This window comes from Camellia sinensis, chromosome 6 (genome assembly GCF_055761805.1).
Source record: "Camellia sinensis isolate YWXY chromosome 6, ASM5576180v1, whole genome shotgun sequence".
In the NCBI taxonomy this organism is placed as follows: Eukaryota; Viridiplantae; Streptophyta; class Magnoliopsida; order Ericales; family Theaceae; genus Camellia; species Camellia sinensis.
This window is the reverse complement of record NC_138966.1, coordinates 55,702,258-55,704,525: the sequence shown is the minus strand read 5'-3', so window position 1 is coordinate 55,704,525 and position 2,268 is coordinate 55,702,258. Positions and strand designations below refer to the sequence as shown.

Sequence of the window (2,268 nt, the reverse complement as noted above, 5' to 3'; positions counted from 1 at the left end):
TGCGTTCCGGTGCCCAGATCGTCCGGAGTACACTCTGTTATTACTGAGTTTTGATTATCGAGTTGTAGTTTTGATTATCGAGTTGTTGTTTTGCTTATCGAGTTGTTTGTCGAGCGGACGTGTTTTGTGTTTTTGAGTCATTGCGCTCTGTTTAAGCAATTTTTGTTAAAGTCTTGTTTATTTGCGTTGTTGCATTTTGCTTATCGAGTTGTAAACTTGCTAAAGATTCTGTTATATCTTAGTAGGTTGAGTTGCTTAGTTTGTTGCGTCGGTTCACTACCTGACTTGGTGATTACACAATGCGCATTTCCATTCAATTTCTTTTTTGTGCGAAATAAATGATGCGATACGATGCTAAAAGTTTAAAGTACAAACAATTTTTCAAAAGCTATTTCATTCCATCATGCTTTACAACAAACAAAGGTACAAGTTTTACAAAAAAATAAAACTGCCTAACAATGTGCAAAGTGCTACAAACTACTAGCAAAAAGAAAAAGTAAAGCAGGAAATAGCAACATCAAAGTCCTCGGGAGCGGGAACGAGAAGCACGCCTCATCCTCTTTTGCGGGACAATCTCCGCACCATCATCATCATCTGAGTCGGAGCCGTCATCCTCAGGATCCCCCTCAGCCTCGCCTCTATTCCCCGAGCCAAAACCGGAGCCCCCCTCCTCAGCAGATGTCTCTGACTGACGGTTGGTAGCCTCCTCCTCCTCCTCATCAGGCTCTACCTCTACAACGTGAGCCCTGCGTCTGCGGACAGGCCCTCCTCGAGCTCCTCAAAAAGGCCTAGATGGCCCGGCTCCTCGGGAAGGCCGAGATGACCCCGCCCCCTGAAAAGGCCCGGGTGACCCAACTCCCTGAAAAGGCCCAGATGGCCCAGCTCCCCAATGAGGCCCAGATGGCCTGGCCTGCGGCTGAACGGACCATGAAGGCATCTGAAAACAAAGAGTTCAATTCAAATACATCAGTCCAAATATATACATCAGATGCAGATACAAGCAAAGGCTACGTGAAGTGGGTGCATGTAAATACAGAATACAAGTGGGGTGTGTGTCAGATGTGCTCTACACAAGTAGTCTATCGATGCAGTAGAAATCAGCATGTCATCAGAAGTATGATAAATGCCAGAAAACTGAAGGGTACCTGAATGCCCACGACAGACAACTGTGCCTCCCTACGCAGGACCATGCCCTCGAGTGTGGCCACCAGTCCAACCACCTCCTCCATGTACCCTCGCGATGGCTGCAAAAATGAGCTCACAATCATCAGTGAACAGAAGAGTGTCTAAACATCTGAATGATGAATGAAAAAAGTGGAGCATACCGGCGGTGAGTCCGGATCAATGGCGTATCGATCACTGGGCATCGGAGGCTCTAGCGGGATCGGAGTCGGAGAGATAGCCCCATACTGCCACGCCATCAACTCAGTCGGCATATCTGGCCATCCGGGATGAGGATGAACCGACGGAGCCGGAGGAACCGGTCTACTCCCACCTCTAGATGTACCAGCCCTGCTAGTAGAAGGGGCGTCTGCAGCCCGAGCCCGAGCCTGGCCCGAGGATGACATACCGGCAGGCCTCATCATCGGGATATGAGCTCCCGTCAATGGAGGCATCAAATATATGTGACGGTAAGTGGTGTAGTCCCCCTCCTCAACATATAGTAAAGCATCACTGCCCAGCATGGCGCCGACTACCTCCGAGTAAGAGAGCCTGTCAGCGGTCCGCATACTGGCTGGAGGTACTGCGGGAGGATCCTGAGAAAGATACCCCCATACCTGGCGCAGAAAGCGTTCCCCTAGGAACCATGCCCTGCCAACCGGCCCTTCAAGCAGGACCCTATACTGGGAGATGTCCGACGCTCCGGTATACTGAAGTCGGAGACCATCACCCAGAGACACCCAGGGCTGCCATGTGATCTGCGGATGATAAATGCATAAACCAATCAGAAATCGAGAATGTACAGAGCAAATCAAAGATGAAAATGAAAGGAACTGAAAGTTCTGAGGTACCTCTGAATGTCGCACACTGTCAAAATACTGTCGCAGGTTAAGGAGGGTCTCTCGGGGTCTCGACCGGTGCGGGCCCTCGAACACCAATGAATATGGGGTCATGAGAATCCCCGCCACCTCCAACTCTGGGGCTAATGATGGGAAGTATACATAGACCCATAGCTGAGAAAAGCAATGCAGAATGTAAGTACGAAATGCTGAGAGCAAAATACAGACTGTAAAAGTGTGCTGTGTGTGCAATGTACAAGTAATGAAA

The 2,268-nt window shown here is 49.3% G+C and overlaps 1 protein-coding gene across 1 annotated transcript; it reads right to left on the bottom strand.

The window, feature by feature from the left end:
• Positions 1–422: 422 nt before the first annotated feature.
• On the bottom strand, positions 423–1,915 carry LOC145792278 (uncharacterized). The gene is made up of 3 exons (XM_082873053.1): positions 1,326–1,915; positions 1,146–1,244; positions 423–937 (listed from the first exon to the last, which is right to left on the bottom strand). The coding sequence occupies exons 1-3, from the start codon at positions 1,728–1,730 to the stop codon at positions 779–781; spliced, it is 663 nt and encodes a 220-aa protein (XP_082729179.1). The 5' UTR covers positions 1,731–1,915; the 3' UTR covers positions 423–778.
• Between the last annotated feature and the right edge of the window lie 353 nt (positions 1,916–2,268).

Bases quoted from the DNA above. Each gene is read 5' to 3' on its own strand.
- LOC145792278 (XM_082873053.1), bottom strand. From the start codon at position 1,730: ATGCGGACCGCTGACAGGCTCTCTTACTCGGAGGTAGTCGGCGCCATG. The intron at 1,245-1,325 runs GTATGCTCCACT...TCATTTTTGCAG, and splicing joins TTGATCCGGACTCACCGCCG to CCATCGCGAGGGTACATGGA. The intron at 938-1,145 runs GTACCCTTCAGT...CTTTGTTTTCAG, and splicing joins TGTCTGTCGTGGGCATTCAG to ATGCCTTCATGGTCCGTTCA.